The sequence below is a fragment of the Eptatretus burgeri genome, chromosome 9 (assembly GCF_056783735.1).
Source record: "Eptatretus burgeri isolate ZD-2024b chromosome 9, Ebu_testis_v1, whole genome shotgun sequence".
In the NCBI taxonomy this organism is placed as follows: Eukaryota; Metazoa; Chordata; class Myxini; order Myxiniformes; family Myxinidae; genus Eptatretus; species Eptatretus burgeri.
The window spans coordinates 14,869,441-14,884,161 of NC_140969.1; the positions used below are offsets into that span (position 1 = coordinate 14,869,441).

At 51.0% G+C, this 14,721-nt stretch overlaps 1 protein-coding gene across 3 annotated transcripts in view; it reads left to right on the forward strand.

Moving 5' to 3' along the window:
• Positions 1–14,721, forward strand: part of WASHC4 (WASH complex subunit 4) — a 150,769-nt gene that overhangs the window by 79,955 nt on the left and 56,093 nt on the right. For all 3 annotated transcript variants that reach the window (XM_085894150.1, XM_085894151.1, XM_085894149.1), the window contains exons 20-21: positions 8,734–8,850; positions 8,952–9,120. In XM_085894150.1, coding sequence (XP_085750276.1) covers positions 8,734–8,850; positions 8,952–9,120 — 286 coding nt within the window. The remainder of the gene's footprint in view (positions 1–8,733; positions 8,851–8,951; positions 9,121–14,721) is intronic.

The following is a 14,721-nucleotide window of genomic DNA, read 5'->3' on the forward strand; positions in this document are numbered from 1 at the left end:
GCCCGGTAAGTTGTCATTGGGTCCGACGGACTCTGGTAATTCCACTTGGTTACAGTGGACCAAGGTCGCTAGAGCGACCCGGTTTGACAGAGCCCGTCGAGGGTGTGGTTTCCCTGGTAGCTAGACTGCGTGGTTATTTAGGTATATATTGGAGATCGAGACAATTAACCTATGCCGCGCGGTCAAAATATTGGCGTCCACGGTCGGCTAAGGGACTCGTGACCTTTGGAGTTGTCCGAGAGTCACGACCTAAATTCTGGGTGTTCGGTGGGAGACGACTCTACTGCTCCACCTCGTGATCGTTTATCGCCGCCAAACTCCGGCCCACAACAATCATTTCTGTGAGCTCTGCAAATATGTATTATATATTGTTACGGCTGTGGAAAATCGCAGAGCACCATATAGGTCCTTAGATCAGTTATGCCGATAAGTCGGTGTTCAGTTAGATTTCCCCACCGTTGTCGAAAGGGAATTATTCGTGTCACCCGGGCTGTGATCTTTAGTTAGCCGTTTTTCTTTAACTATCGTTATTTTGGACCAACCACAATGCCAACCACCAACCACCTTCTCCACCACGCCAACCACAAACCACCCTCTCCGCAACGCCAACCACCAACCACCTTCTCCACCACGCCAACCACCAACCACCCTTTCCATAATGCCAACCACCAACCACCTTCTCCACCACACCAACCACCCACCACCCTCTCCACAACCGCCTTCACAACAACAACATCTCACCATCTCCTAAACCACATCTCCCCCAATAGACCAACACGAACAACATCGCCTCACCTTTGTTATGGATTTTTTTAACCCACCCCGTTGTGATCGTTGAAGGATTCTACCTGGCCGATTGTGGAATCCTATTTGACTTCAGACAGAGTTTAACGTTTGTCCGATCTGATTATAAAATCCTGCATAAAACCCATTGACACTGATAACCGATGTCCACACAAGTCCTTCCTTGTGAAACAATTTATTATTCTAATTGTACACCATACACTTTTCACCCTCGTACAATGAACTTAAGAATCCCCATTGATTGCAATATTATTTGGTTCTATTTCATTTATTCTTACTTTAGTTAACAGTTAGACCAAGTCGATTCAATTCACTTCCACATTACATCAGACAGTTTTATTCTAACTTGGTACTTGGTCATTTCCAAGGAGCACAAGCCACTGAGATTCTAATACTTCCTCAGGTACTTGCACTGAAACAATTTCACATTTCAAAGCATTTTATACTTTCATGGGAGAGTGGTGGGGGCTATCAACCCAGACTGCAGACGTGTCCTTCAGACGAGTAGCCACTTCGTACATTTCGAGGCAAAGGTTCGCTGTTATCAGCTCAGGTCACAACGCTCCAGACCAAGACATTTATCAACATTTAGGGCAAAAGTCTCTTGGCCAGAAAGGACAGCCAATTCAACTTGTAGCATAAAACTTACATTTCTAAAACTCCATTTGTTACAATTTAAAATACATTAATATAAATTTTCCCCCCACACCTTCATCCCCGAAGCGACGCCATCTTTGCACCAGCCGTGGCAAGTCTGCATCGAACGGCATCGCTGCAGGCACACGCGGGAGTTTGCTCGCCGCGCAAGTCGGTGATCTCGAGCACGTCCGCTCGCCACGCAAGTCGGTGATCTTGAGCACGTCCGCTCTGTGCAAGCTTCGTCCAAGATTCGGATCAAGAGAGCGAGAGGGGTGGAGCCAGCGGGGGGGTCAGAGATCAGAGGTCAGAGTGCGAAGGCCAGATCTCGTCTCTCGGGCCCTATATAAGGGCGAGCGGAACGCCAACCAGAGTGAGTCGGTGGAGTCTGTCGGGGTTCGGAGCGACTGGAGCCTGAAGCCTGCAGTTGGTGGAGAAGCTGAGGAGAGCGGAGGAGACGCGAGCACGACCAAGCCTGCTGTGCCGCGCGGAGCTGCGTGTTCGTGTGTGAGCCGGAGAGAGCTCGCCAACCAGCACTGAACGGTCTGAGGTGATCGGGCTTCGGAACGGTCTGAGCATCGCTGAGGGACGGACGGGTTCTTAAAGAGAGCATCAACTCTGAAAGAGCAAAGACCCGTTCGTTCCTCTCAGGCGTTGCCGGCTGGGGCCCGAATCACCAGGCCGCGGCCGAGCCGCGGTTACGCTAGCTGCCGTTGGGAAGGAATGTCGCGGTTCGCCCCAGCGAGGAAGGTGACCTGCGCGGCCTTGCGGAGCTCCTTTGGTCTCCCAAGCTCCGTGGAATAAACACCCGAGAGGTCCAGTCTACCCCCTCATCTGTGAGGGGGGTTTTCCTTGCTTTTCTTTGAATGAAAGTTGTGGCACCAAGTCCAATAAGTAGAACCTGTATAAGTAAATGTACATACTAAATAGACGGTATTAGATCTTTCCTTTGCATTGTGTTTGGCTGTATAATTGCATGTGTGTGTTTTGTATTGATTGCATACCTGCATACGTGCATCCCTGTTTACGTGTGCATTGTGAATAAATGTGCTTGTTGAAATGTAACCTGTTCTTCGCATCATTTTCCCTTAATTGAGCTGCCATGTTGCTCTCGGAATTTAGTGGGCTTTTAAATCGCCGATAATAGAATCGAGTCCAGCGAAGCCTCGCAATAATACCCCGCTCGGTTATCCCAAACGGAGCGAGCTGCTTAAGCGGCTCGTGTCCAAGCAGGCCTCGCTGAGGTACAATCTCTCGGTAATCTACCCGCGCGAATAATTAGGTAAATCGATTATTTGGCGATCGGACCCTGTAGCGTGGGTAGAGTGCGGACAAGGTTGTGGTGTGCTTGGAGCACACCCGTGACTGGTTTTCGGCGTTGTTCCAGAAAGTCGCGACTGAATTGTCCGTCCGGTGGGCGTACGGCCGCGATTCGGCTAAAAGCGGTCGTTCGCACGCCGGCGGGCGACAATTCATAACACTGGTGTCGAGGAGTGGGGTGCAAACTGTCCCGCCTTCACACCAAACCAAATTAGCGGAACCGGATCAAGGGTGTGCGAGGCCTGTGCTGGTCAGTTCACCTGCCAGCTGTTTTTGCTACAAGGCCTGTGCCGGTCAGTTCACCTGCCGGCTGTTTTTGCTACAAGGCCTGTGCCGGTCAGTTCACCTGCCGGCTGTTTTTACTACAAGGCCTGTGCCGGTCAATTCACCTGCCAGCGCGTTTTACTACAAGGCCTTTGCCGGTCAGCTTCACCACGGGCCTGCTTTGCTACAACGGTACAACGGCCTTGTCTTGCCATGCCTTGTCTGCCTGCCTTTGCCTTGACCCCATGCCTGCTTGCCCTTCCTTGCATTTGCCCTCATTTCTGTCCATTACCATGTGCGCCAGGATCATCGCGCGAGCTCCAGGGACTGCCCAGTGGACAGCCGCACCACGGGACTGCACTGGTGCAGCCCATGCACCATTGTGTTTACTGCACTCATTCAAAGGGAGGCCAAGGACTGCCTTGGTGCCGCCAGCCACATTCCTTGTCACCTGCATGTGTTTCATGAGCCAGAGACTGCGTTTGAGTAGCCTGGCTCCCTGCTTTTCTTTTCCCACAGAGTCCATCAGTCCTGGGCCATGGTTTAGTGTAAAATTTATAAGGTTAAGGTTAAGTTAAAATTGTACATGACTTTTGCTCCCCCTGCATGTTTGTCGTAGCGCCGGCAATTTAGTTAAGTCATCTGCATGAGTGGGTTTGTTTAGTTCGTTACTCAGCCCGTAGGTTATTTATTTTTGGGACACGAATACACTAAATGTCACACTCAGGGATCCGAAGATAAAACGTACCAGGGGAAACTTACACATGATGGCACACGAAAATTCGACGACCTGGGACGAGTCTGTAAAAAGGGGAGTGGGTAGTGTTACGGCTGTGAAAATTCGCAGAGCACCATAGAGGTCCTTTGATCAGTTATGCCGATAAGTCAGTGTTCAGATAGATTTCCCCACCATTGTCGAAAGGAAATTATTCGTGTCACCCGGACTGTGATCTTTGAGTTAGCCGTTCTTCTTTTACTATCGTTATTTTGGACCAACCACCACGCCAACCACCAACCACCTTCTCCACTACGCCAACCACCCACCACCCTCTCCACAACCGCCTTCACAACAACAACATCTTCTCACCATCTCCTAAACCACATCTCCCCCAATAGACCAACACTAACAACATCGCCTCACCTTCATCCCCGAAGCGACGCCATCTTTGCGCCATCCGCAGCGAGGCCGCATCGAACGGCATCGCTGCAGGCACACACGGGGGTTTGCTCGCCGTGCAAGTCGGTGATCTCGACCACGTCCACTCGCCGCGCAAGTCTGTGATCTCAAGCACGTCCGCTCGCCGCGCAAGTCGGTGATCTCGAGCACGTCCGCTCGCCGCGCAAGTCGGTGATCTCGAGCACGTCCGCTCGCCGCGCAAGTCGGTGATCTCGAGCACGTCCGCTCTGTGCAAGCTTCGTCCGAGATTCGGATCAAGAGAGCGAGGGGGGCGGAGCCAGCGGGGGGGGGCGTCAGAGATCAGAGGTGAGAGTGCGAAGGCCAGATCTCGTCTCTCGGGCCCTATATAAGGGCGAGCGGAACGCCAACCAGAGTGAGTCGGTGGAGTGTCTGTCGGGGTTCGGAGAGCCTGGAGCCTGAAGCCTGCAGTCGGTGGAGAAGCTGAGGAGAGCGGAGGAGACGCGAGCACGACCAAGCCTGCTGTGCCGCGCGGAGCTGTGTGTTCGTGTGCGAGCCGGAGAGAGCTCGCCAACCAGCACCAAACGGTCTGAGGTGATCGGGCTTCGGAACGGTCCGAGCATCGCTGAGGGATGGACGGGTTCTTAAAGAGAGCATTAACTCTGAAAGAGCAAAGACCCGTTCATTCCTCTCAGGCGTTTCCGGCTGAGGCCCGGATCACCAGGCCGCGGGCGAGCCGCGGTTACGCTCGCTGCGATGGGGAAGGAACGTCGTCGGAATTTAGTGGGCTTTTAAATAGCCGATAATAGAATCGGGTCCAGCGAGCTGCTTAAGCAGCTCGTGTCCAAGCAGGCCTCGCTGAGGTACAATCTCTTGGAAATCTACCTGCGCGAATAATTAGGTAAATCGATTATTTGGCAATCGAACCCTGTAGCGTGGGTAGAATGTGGACATGGTTGTGGTGTGCTTGGAGCACACCCGTGACTGGTTTTCGGCGTTGTTCTGGAAAGTCGCGACTGAATTGTCCGTCCGGTGGGCGTACGGCTGCGATTAGGCTAAAAGCGGTCGTTCGCACGCCGGCGGGCGAGAATTCGTAACAATGTGTATATATCTGAGGTGCAAATATATATATATATATATATATATATATATATATATATATATATATATATATATACACGTGTGTGTGTGTGTGTGTGTGTGTGTGTGTGTGTGTGTGTGTGTGTGTGTCACTGATCTCGACATAATACCTCATATTGTCAAAGTGCAATTTTTTTTTTTTGAAATATTTACAAATTCATTAAAATTAAAACCCTTTTGCTGTGACACTCAAAATTGAGCTCAGGTGCATCCAATTTCCTTTGATCATCCTTGAGATGTCTTCACAACTTGATTGGAATCCACCTGTGGCCAATTCAATTGATTGGACATGATTTAGAAAGAAACACCTTTCTATATGAGGTCCCACAGTTGACTGCATGTCAGAGCAGAAACTCTACCATGAAGTCCAAGGAACTCTGCAATAGAATTGTGAGGAGGTATAGATCTGAGGAAGGGTATAAAACAATTTTTATAGTGTTGAAAGTTCCCAAGATCACAGAGAACTCCATCATGAGGAATTGGAAAAAAATATGGAACTACCCAGACTCTTCCTCGAGATGGCCATCTGACCAAACTGAGCAACCAGGCAAGAAGCACCTTGGTCAGGGAGGTGACCAAAAACCCAATGACCACTCTGACGGAACTACAGAGTTCCTTGGCTGAGATGGGAGAACCTGCCGGAAGGACAACAGTCTCTGCAGTACTTCACAAATCTAGGCTTTATGGAAGAGTGGCCAGACAGAAGCTACTCCTGAGAAAAAGGCACATGACAGCACACCTGGAGTTTGCAAAAAGTCATATGAAAGGCTCTGAGAGTATGAGCAAGATGTTCTGTGGTCTGATGAGATGAAAATTGAACTCTTCGGCCTGAATGCAAAGCGCTACGTCTGGTAGAAATTGAGCACAGCTCATCACACATCAAACACCATCCCTACCGTGAAACATGGTGGTGGCAGCATCATGCTATGGGAATGCTTTTCAGCAGCAGGGCCTGGGGTATTTTGTAACGATGGAAGGGACAATGAATGGAGTCAAATGCAGACAAATTCTTGAGAACCTGCTTGAGAGTGCAAAAGACCTTAGATTGTGGCAAATATTTACGTTCCAACAGGACAATGACCCCAAGCATTCAGATAAAGCAAAACTGGAATGGCTTCAGAACAAGAATGTGAAGTCATTGAGTGGCCCAGCCAAAGCCCAGACTTGAATCCCATTGAGAATCTGAAGAAAGACTTGAAGATTGCTGTTCACAAACACTCCCCATCCACCTTGACAGAGCTTGAGCAAATCTGCAAGGAAGAATCTGAGAAAATCCCCAAATCCAGATGTGCAAAGCTGATACAGACATACCCAAGAATAATTGAACCTGTAATCGCTGCCAATGGCACTTGTACACAGCATTGACTCACTCAAGGGGCTGAATACTTATGTGAATTAGATATTTCTATATTTCATTTTCAATAAATTTGTAAAAATTTCTCAAAACATGTTTTCACTTTGTCATTATGGGGTATTATGTGAAGATCGGTGACAATTTTTTTTTAATTTATTCCATTTTAAATTCAGGCTGTAACACAATAAATTGTGGCAAAAGTCAAGGGGTGTGAATACTGTTTCGGACCCAGGGTCGCAGGGGTACTACAAGGGAGGGGGGTACCCTGGACTCACCGGGAATCGAGGCATTCACACTCGAATAAGTTTGTGTCTGACTACCGTTTAACTGGGGAATCGCGCCCTTAATGCGTACTTGTGTTAAACTTACCGTATCGGGTCGAGCCAAGCAGAGCTGCCAATTACGCACTGGCTAAGAAGCAGATCTTTTGGGTATAACTTCCTAGCTCCGCAAATGTCTGGACCATGCTGGACCAATGGAGGAAAAGACAAAAATGATCTGAGTACATTTATAACAAAGCAAATTTATGGTGACAAGGTGAGGAAAATTATGTGGCACAGCAGGGAAAAGCAAGGAATTTGTGGGTGTGACAAAAGAAATGCAAATATTAACACAAGAAGATACAGTGCAGAGTTACCCCAATAAACTTGTACAGTCTTAACTTGTGTTACACATAACAGGTGGCATCACACGCACACACTCACCCGAGGAAAGTAGAGATAGCCCGGAGAGAGAGAAGAGATAGTTGAGGTGTAGCGACCTCGTTGTACCTGGCTCATCAATGGACCGGCACAGCTCAATCACTTAGGAAGGGGGTGGGGGTGGGGGTGGAGAGGACAGAGGAAAATTGAGGGTGTCCACGGTCTGGGAGTGGGAGGTGCAAATGCAGTGCAGCGTGTCGTGCGGCGTAATGTAAGAAGGTGGTGTGAGAGGTGCGAATCACTAATGCTGTCTTCGCTTATGCGTCCTCAGTGGATGAGACGGAGATGAGAGAAAGACGTGACGGAGATGTGTGAGAGGTCTGTAAGTGTGAATATTGGCTGCTGGACAGCCAAAACTGAGCGAGCGCCAATGACCTGGGGGGTGATCCCATCTTCATTCCTTTGGTACCAGGTCTCTTCGGAGAATCCTTGGCTATCGCTGGTCGGACTTTGTGTCCAATGAGCAGTTGCTGAGAGAGATTCAAATGAGATTTGTTACCTGCATAGTCCGTGAGCGTCAGCTGCGGCTGTATGGACATGTGGCTCATTTTCCTGACGCTGATCCTGCTCACCAGATTCTCTCAGCGAGGGAGTCTCATGAGTGGAGGAGGCTAATGGGCCGACCACGTACCTCGTGGTTGCAGCAGGTGGATTGGCATCTCGAGATGGGGATGGGCCAGGCATCTGCCTGGGGTATGGCCAAATGGAGGCCCCTGGAGCAGCGACGCGCTGCTCTGGTGCATGTTCCCAAACCTGTCCTGACCTGATATCTTTTGTCTCAGTAAGTCTGCTTAAGGGGAATACGTGTTGTTGTTATGTCTGCTCTTCTGTGCCTTTTGCCTTTTACTTGTTTTTAAATACTTGCTTTAATGTTTGCCTTGCTTGTAAAATAAAAGATTGTTGTTTGTTATTTCAAATCTGTCTCGGTTGTCCTTTCGTTCATAGGTCTGACAAAGTGTGTTCGTAATCGCGAGATGGGAAGTTTTTGCCAACCCCTAATTGGCTCTGCGGGTTAGTCAGCGCTGCACTCTGTTTGGCTCGGCAGTGATATACGAGTGCACACTGATGGTGTGGACCCCAGCTCAGGTAGATGTAATAATGAGTGGGTAATGGAGCTGTTAATGTGAGAACCCTGCTCAGTGTAATTGCTTTTGCTGGCGTCCTTGGTTGCTAAACAACCCATTGGGCCACGGAGTTATCTATTACACGTCGGCCGACAGGGCCAGGCATTCAGGAAGAATCCAAGTGTTTCCCGTTGTGGTAATCACCAAACCCCAAGTCGGTAACAATATCATTATTTTTGAAGACTTGAAAGTGATGAATGAATGCATGCATGTTCTTTTTCCTCATTATGACCACAAATCCTTATTTCTCGTCAGTATATGTTTGCGGCTCTGCGGGACTGTGTTCTGCCAATGGCTTATGCTCGCCACATGGAGTCACCGCAGGCTCTTCTTGACACCTTCAAGAAAGAGATACGAGAGACATTCCAGGAGGTATCGTAAATTTTTGCTTCCAGTGAATGACAAAAAGTCTTTGTCCATTCATGGGAGTTTTTTTCACCCCTCCTAATAATAATGTTTTGCGTTCATTACAGCACGTGCTGGACAAGCTGTGTAAGGATGTGGAGAAGGACCTGCGGCTTTCTGTGCACACGCACCTCAAGCTCGACGACAGAAACCCTTTCAGAGTTGGTTTGAAGGACTTGTTCCCAATTCTTCAAGTTCGTCCCATTCGCTTCTTCAACCAGTTCATAGACATCAAAGGTGAAGCTGTGAAACCTATCTGTCTAGAAATAACATTTGATAATGATTTCATGACTTCCTTTCCATAATTTTGAAGCACAGCCGTTGTAGCAAATACAAGAACAAATGGTCAATTGGACATGTATTGTGATTGCTGATCACTTATTCAAAATAAGTCATTTGTTTATTTGGATCAAACTTACAATTTATTATTTACTTGCTATTTAACCACCATACAGGTTGCAATTTAGTAATTTAGTACAATCATTCCTGAAGCTAAATAATTGACTTCTTCTTCTTCTTCTTCTTCTTCTTCTTCTTTAGGCTTATGTATGTATATATATTTATACACTGTGCATAATATACATGTGTGTATATATATATATATATATATATATATATATATATATATATATATATATATATATATATATATATATATATATATATATATCTTCTTCTTCTTCTTTCGGCTGCTCCCGTTAGGGGTCGCCACAGCGGATCATCCGTTATGATCCACATAATGATTTGGCACATGTTTTACGCCGGATGCTCTTCCTGACGCAACCCTGGTCGCCTCTTACGACACAGGGATATGGTACACCTATTTTAACCGGGGTATACACTGGCCCAGTACACTGGTACTCATTTCGCCGACCTCGGAAGGATGACAGGCTGAGTCAACCCCCTGGTGTATTAATTCAGTGGCCCAACGGGGCTTGAACTCAGGACCTTTTGGATCCCAAGCCGCTGCCCTAACCACTGCGCCAACACCAGGCTAAAAGCTAAATAATTGACTAAATTGATATATACCTTTTCTTCAACAGCCTCATCTCAGATAATCATTTTGGATTCAGATGAGGTCACTTTACCCTGGACATGCTGCTTCTATTCTCCCAACAATGGATGTAGGTCCTCAATATCAGACATGAGATCAGGGCCCTCTCTCTGGACATATCTCGAGCTTTCGTTACAGTCTGACATCCCACGAGATGCATGCTCCCATACCTGACCTGACCTTGCATCCTGCCTTTCTCTCCAAACTGTCTGCCTATGGAATCTAAGGCCAACTCCACTCTTGGATTACTGACTTCTTCCACTCTTGCAGATAACGTGTGATTCTCAATGGAATCTGTGCTGTGTCACGTGATTGGGTTTTCGTATATCATGCCTCGCGTGCTAGGGGTGGGAAGAATGTGCTTCTGGTCGCGCAATAAAGTGGAGTTGATGGTGGCCCGCGTGCTTCTTGCGTCCCACCGCACCTGGTACACTCTAGTTGGTGACGAGGATGGGATAATATGGACTTATGCCTGGGATAATATGGGATAAAGCACACATGGCGCCGGAGAAGTCATTGCAGCTCGCTCGATTCCAGTTCGATCGCCTCTCGAAAGGGGCAGAGGAACGCGTCGCTGAGTTCGTGGCGCGGATTAAGCGTGCTTCCGTGGCCTGCAAGTTCACGGCAGGGGAGTGGCCAGCTCGGCTCAGAGATTGTTTTATCGCTGGTTTACGAGATGCGAAAATGGTTTCAGCGGTTTTACGGCTGAAGGATGAAGCCATTACATTCGACTCGGCGGTCACCACGGCTACAGCGGTCGAGCAGACTCGCGGGGATGTTCGAGCCATCACCGGCCATGCGGGGTCGCGAGCACCCCGGGACGCGCGCCCGACCTTCGATGCGGGTCGGACGTCGCCACGCGGCCGCGCGTGCGGCGGGGTGACCCCGCGGACATGCTTGGGATGTGGAGGTCGACACCTGCGCCGTGCATGCCCGTGTAAAGGCAAAGTGTTTGAATTGTCACAAGGTGGGTCATTTGGTGCGTGTGTGCCGTGGGGCGACGGCCACCGTTAAAGTCGTGGACGGCGATGTGCGAGGCGACTCGGGGCCGAACCAGCGGCCGTTATTGAGCCTGTTTTCAATTGGCCCGGCGACAGCGCGCCCGATGACGGTGGAAGTCGAAGTGAACGAAACGCCGATCACGTTCCAGGTCGATACGGGAGCAGCGGTGTCGCTCATCGGCGAACAGACCGCGCGTAGACTCGACGGTTTGAAGCTTATCAGGTCAAACCTCACGCTGTTCACGTACAGCCGCGAGAAGATAACGCCAGTCGGGATGGCAGACGTTTCTGTGCGGTACCAAGGTCAGGTCGCCACGCTTCGCGTGTACGTCATACGGGGGAGGGGGCTGTCTCTCCTCGGCCGAGATTGGATGACCCGCATCAGGCTAGACTGGGCCGCAATTCACCTTGTGCAACCCGTGCCGAGCCAGTGGGAGGATCAGTTGGTGGAGATTCTTCAAAGACATCAAGGGTTGTTTAGCGACGACCTTGGAAAACTCAAGGGCATGGAGGCGAAACTCTTCTTGAAGGAGGGGGTGGTTCCGCGGTTTTGTAAACCGCATCCGGTGCTGTATGCCCTGCGGGACAAGGTCAAGGGTGAACTGGATAGGCTGGAGGCCTGTGGAGTGATCGAACGGGTGTCGTGCTCGGATTGGGCCACCCCGGTTGTCACGGTGCTGAAACGGAATGGAGACGTCCGATTGTGCGGGGCCTTCAAATCCACGGTTAACCCGGGACTCAGCGTGGAGCAATATCCATTGCCGTCAATCGATGAAATATATGCGCGATTGGCGGGGAGTCAATACTTCACGAAGCTAGACCTGCGTGATGCATATTTTCACCTGCCGATGGATCCCGGCAGTAGCGAGCTTTTAACAATCAACACGTGTCAAGGACTCTATCGATATACCCGACTCTGTTTTGGGATTGCTTCGGCCCCAGCTTTGTGGCAGAAAGCCATGGATCAGGTTTGCATTGGCCTGCCCGCTCAGACCTACCTGGACGATGTGCTCATTGCGGGGAAAACGGCGGACGAGCATCTTGCGAACATTGCCCGAGTGCTGACAAAGCTAGAAGCGTGCGGCCTGCGCTTAAACAGGGACAAGTGCGCGTTCTTCAAGCAGCGCTTGGAATACCTCGGGCACATCATCACGCCGGAGGGGCTGTTGAAAGGTCCTCGGAAGGTGGAGGCGATTCAGCGCATGCCACCGCCTCGCGACAAGACGCAGCTGCGCTCGTTCATTGGCATGGCCCAGTATTACCAAAGGTTCGTGCGTGGGCTCAGCTCACAACTTGCGCCGTTAACGCGGTTGCTCAAGAAGGACGAGCGCTGGGCTTGGGGGCCTGCACACCAGGCGTCGTTCGACCGCGTCAAGCGGCTGCTCACAGAGGATACGGTCCTCGTGCACTACGAGCCTGCGCGTCCGCTCCTATTGGCATGCGACAGCTCTGCATATGGCATCGGGGCAGTGCTCTCCCACAGGATGGACGATGGTTCCGAGCGGCCTGTTTGTTTTGCATCCCGGACCCTGTCCACAGCAGAGCGCGGATATGCCCAGATTGAGCGTGAGGCTCTCAGCCTCGTCTGGGGTGTGTGGAGGTTTCATCAATATCTGCTGGGGCGGCATTTCACTTTGCAGACGGATCACAAACCGCTTCAATTCATCCTGAGACCCGAACGCGGGGTGCCGGTGGTGGCAGCCGCGCGAATACAGCGGTGGTGTCTGTTTCTGGGTGCTTACGATTATGATATTCAGTTCCGAAGCACCGAGAAGCATAACTGCGACGGGCTCTCACGCTTGCCGTGTGCGGAGGGTCCAGCTGCGTCTGAGTTGGGTGACCGGGTCGACGTGTTCGCGCTGGACCAGGTCCAAAGCGGGCCGGTCACGGCCAGGCAGGTCGCGGTGGAATCGGCTCGTGATCCAGTGCTTGCCCGTGTCGTCCAGGCGATTTCTATGGGGAATTGGAGCGATCTGCCTTCGACACCGGCATTTCAACCTTTCACGTCACGCGCAGCGGAGCTGTCGTTGGTCCAACGGTGCGTAATGTGGGGAATGAGGACCGTGATTCCACCGAGGTTCAGGCAGCGGTGTTTGGAAGAACTGCAGGTCAGTCACCTTGGCATCGTGAAGACCAAGAGTCTTGCTCGTAGCCTGTTGTGGTGGCCGGGGTTGGACAAAGACATTGAGCAGTTGGTTAAGCGTTGCGCCACGTGCCAGACAGATGCTGATAACCCGCGTCGAGCTTCGGGTCTCTGGCCTGTGCCAGACCGAGCTTGGCAGAGGGTCCATGTAGATTTTGCGGGACCGGTTAATGGCAAGATGTTTTTGATTGTGATTGATGCATTCTCTAAATGGCCGGAGGTTGTAGTAATGCAGCATACTTCAGCAAACATTACTGTAGAGAAGCTGCGGACGATCTTTGCTAATAAAGGGTTGCCGGAGATCCTGGTCTCTGATAATGGTCCGCAGTTCATCGCGGGTGTATTTGATGAGTTTATGCGCCAGAATGGTATTCGACATCTAAGGTCCGCACCGTATCACCCTGAGACGAATGGCCAAGCTGAGTCGTTTGTCAAGATGTTGAAGCGGGCTTTGCGCAGGGGGGGTGTTGCACCTGTGCAGATGGTGGTCGATGTCTTTTTGCTCCATTACAGGAACGCAGTTCATCCTGTCACGGGTGATTCGCCGGCCATTCGTCTCTATGGACGGGCTTTGCGGTCCAGGCTGGATTTGCTACGACCTGGAGGGTCGGGGAGTGGGGCGATGTCGCGTCCGACGCGGCTGCGCAGCTTCGAGGTGGGGCAGCGGGTAATGGTGCGCGATTATTTCCACGGTTCCAAATGGGTGCCGGCGGTGGTCTCTGTGGTGCTGGGACCGGCGAATTGCATGGTGCGGACTGATGGTGGGGTTGTGTGGAAGCGGCACGTGGACCAGATGCATGATCGCTGTTCAGCGTCACCCCCCCCCCCCACACCTCCCCGAGCCGGACGATGCGGGACCCCCACCGGTAGTATCGCCGGCACCTGACGTTGTATCGCTGGGGCTGGCTGGGCCGGCGCCAAGGGGGGCTTCGCCTGATGCTGTCCTACCCGGGGACGTCGAGCAGGCTGGGCAGTCGGGGGTAGCTGGTGTTGCGGGAAGTGCGAGTCCGGCGAGGGTGTCACCTCGACCGAGCCAGGTGGCATTTGAGCCTGGGCTGTCTGGCGGCGCTGCCCGTCCGAGGCGGGTCAGGGTGCGGCCGCGGTACTTGGAGGATTATGAGTGTTGATGGGTTTCCGATGGTCATGTTGTGATTATCTGTTCATTATGTGACGGGTCATTTTACGAGGGGAGGAGTGTGCTGTGCCACGTGATTGGGTTTTCGTATATCATGCCTCGCCCGCTAGGGGTGGGAAGAGTGTGCTTCTGGTCGCGCAATAAAGCGGAGTTGATGGTGGCCCGCGTGCTTCTTGCGTCCCACCGCACCTGGTACACTCTAGAATCCTTTATTCTCCTCTCCCTGTCAAGGCTGGATTGCCCCTAGGCAGTGTTCTCGGCCCCATACTATTCCTAATCTTCATCAATGTTCTCTCTGACTCTTTGGAAAATCCTCTTTATCTCTACTGATGTCCCCACCCTCTGCCGTGACATCCCTCATCCTTCTGATAGACAGGCAGCAGCATCTTCCTTCTCATCAGACCTTGACAAAAATCACAAACTGGAGAAACGTATGGAATCTGTCTTTTAACCCTGAGAAACTACACACACTCACTCTCATTTTCTCCAAATGGACCGTACTGCA